General features: G+C 34.8%; 1 protein-coding gene across 1 annotated transcript; it reads right to left on the bottom strand.

Moving 5' to 3' along the window:
• Positions 1–227: 227 nt before the first annotated feature.
• Positions 228–785, bottom strand: LOC118038184 (protein GRIM REAPER). Its single transcript, XM_035044503.2, has one exon. It carries the CDS (start codon positions 767–769, stop codon positions 314–316), a length of 456 nt encoding a protein of 151 aa, XP_034900394.1. The 5' UTR covers positions 770–785; the 3' UTR covers positions 228–313.
• Between the last annotated feature and the right edge of the window lie 378 nt (positions 786–1,163).

Here is a 1,163-nt window from a genome sequence, read left to right as displayed (position 1 = left end):
TGTTCCCTCTGGTTTGAACTTTGAATTATGGTAACTACATACGTATGGATAAACGATCTCGAAGAGCAGAGAATCACCTCCATACAGGCTTTCTTTATTGGTGGCACAAACTGATGATTTTGTATACTCAACTGGAGAAATTCAAACGATTTAAGTACAAAACATGCACCCACTACTTCCCTTTGTGAAAATAAAGCAAAAGAAAATACTGTCAAAACCATATAAACTAGTCTCTAATTGTAAAAAACTTCCATTTATTGTTGACTTCAACTGTGATGCCCAAGAACACTTGTGCTTGTACCATTAAATACATTTAAGCATACCCACATGTTCCATACTGGCATCTAACCCCCGGAGCACACTTCTTGGTGCACTTTCCACAATGATTAACGTTGGAAATGATATTTGTACATCTTCCATTGCAGCAAGACTCTCCAAATTTGCACTTGTTGCCACATATTCCACAGTTGTTCTTGTCTCCAAGAACATTCCGGCAATGTTTCTTGCAACAATAAAGTAGGCCCGTGCCGTTGTTAGCTGAAACGCCATTACATATGTTATTACGCTCAGCGTTGCATCGTGTACCTTTCTTTATCACACTTGCCAAGAACCGGCTTCTTGATCTGAAATCTTCTAGTGGGGTGTCAAGAACATACTCTTCTTCATCGTCTTCTATATCGGATGATAAGGTTATCTGAGTGTTCAAGGCTAGGAGGATGGAAAAGACTAGTGAGAGAATGGCTGCAAGCTTGAGTAAAGAACTAGCCATTCTCTCAAAAGGTGGGAGTGTGTCTACAAGAGTGTCAGTAAGGGAGGTGGAGGGAGGGTATTTTATACTGTTAGCTTGTGATAAAAATATTCCATAATATAAAAGTGCTGCCTCAAAGCTTTTTAAGGCAACTAATTAAGTTCATGTACTATTATTGTAGCTTTTTTTTATTATTTTTTTAGTTTTAATATGTTAATGTTAAAAATAAATTTTTTAAAAATAAAAAAATATTATTTTGATATATTTTCATGTAAAAAACATTTTAAAAAAGGACTGCATTATAATTTCAAAGATTAGATAAATATTCTTAGACTAATTCACATTTTAAAAGGCTGGCCTCTAAATTTTGACTACGAATATTTGAATAGAACTCCGAATATAATATTCTTCAGCT

This window comes from Populus alba, chromosome 1 (assembly GCF_005239225.2).
Source record: "Populus alba chromosome 1, ASM523922v2, whole genome shotgun sequence".
In the NCBI taxonomy this organism is placed as follows: Eukaryota; Viridiplantae; Streptophyta; class Magnoliopsida; order Malpighiales; family Salicaceae; genus Populus; species Populus alba.
The sequence above is the reverse complement of the archived record's forward strand: the minus strand, read 5'-3'. Positions and strand labels throughout refer to the sequence as shown.

What these genes read in the sequence shown, in the direction of transcription:
- LOC118038184 (XM_035044503.2), bottom strand. Translation starts at nt 769, where the DNA reads ATGGCTAGTTCTTTACTCAAGCTTGCAGCCATTCTCTCACTAGTCTTT.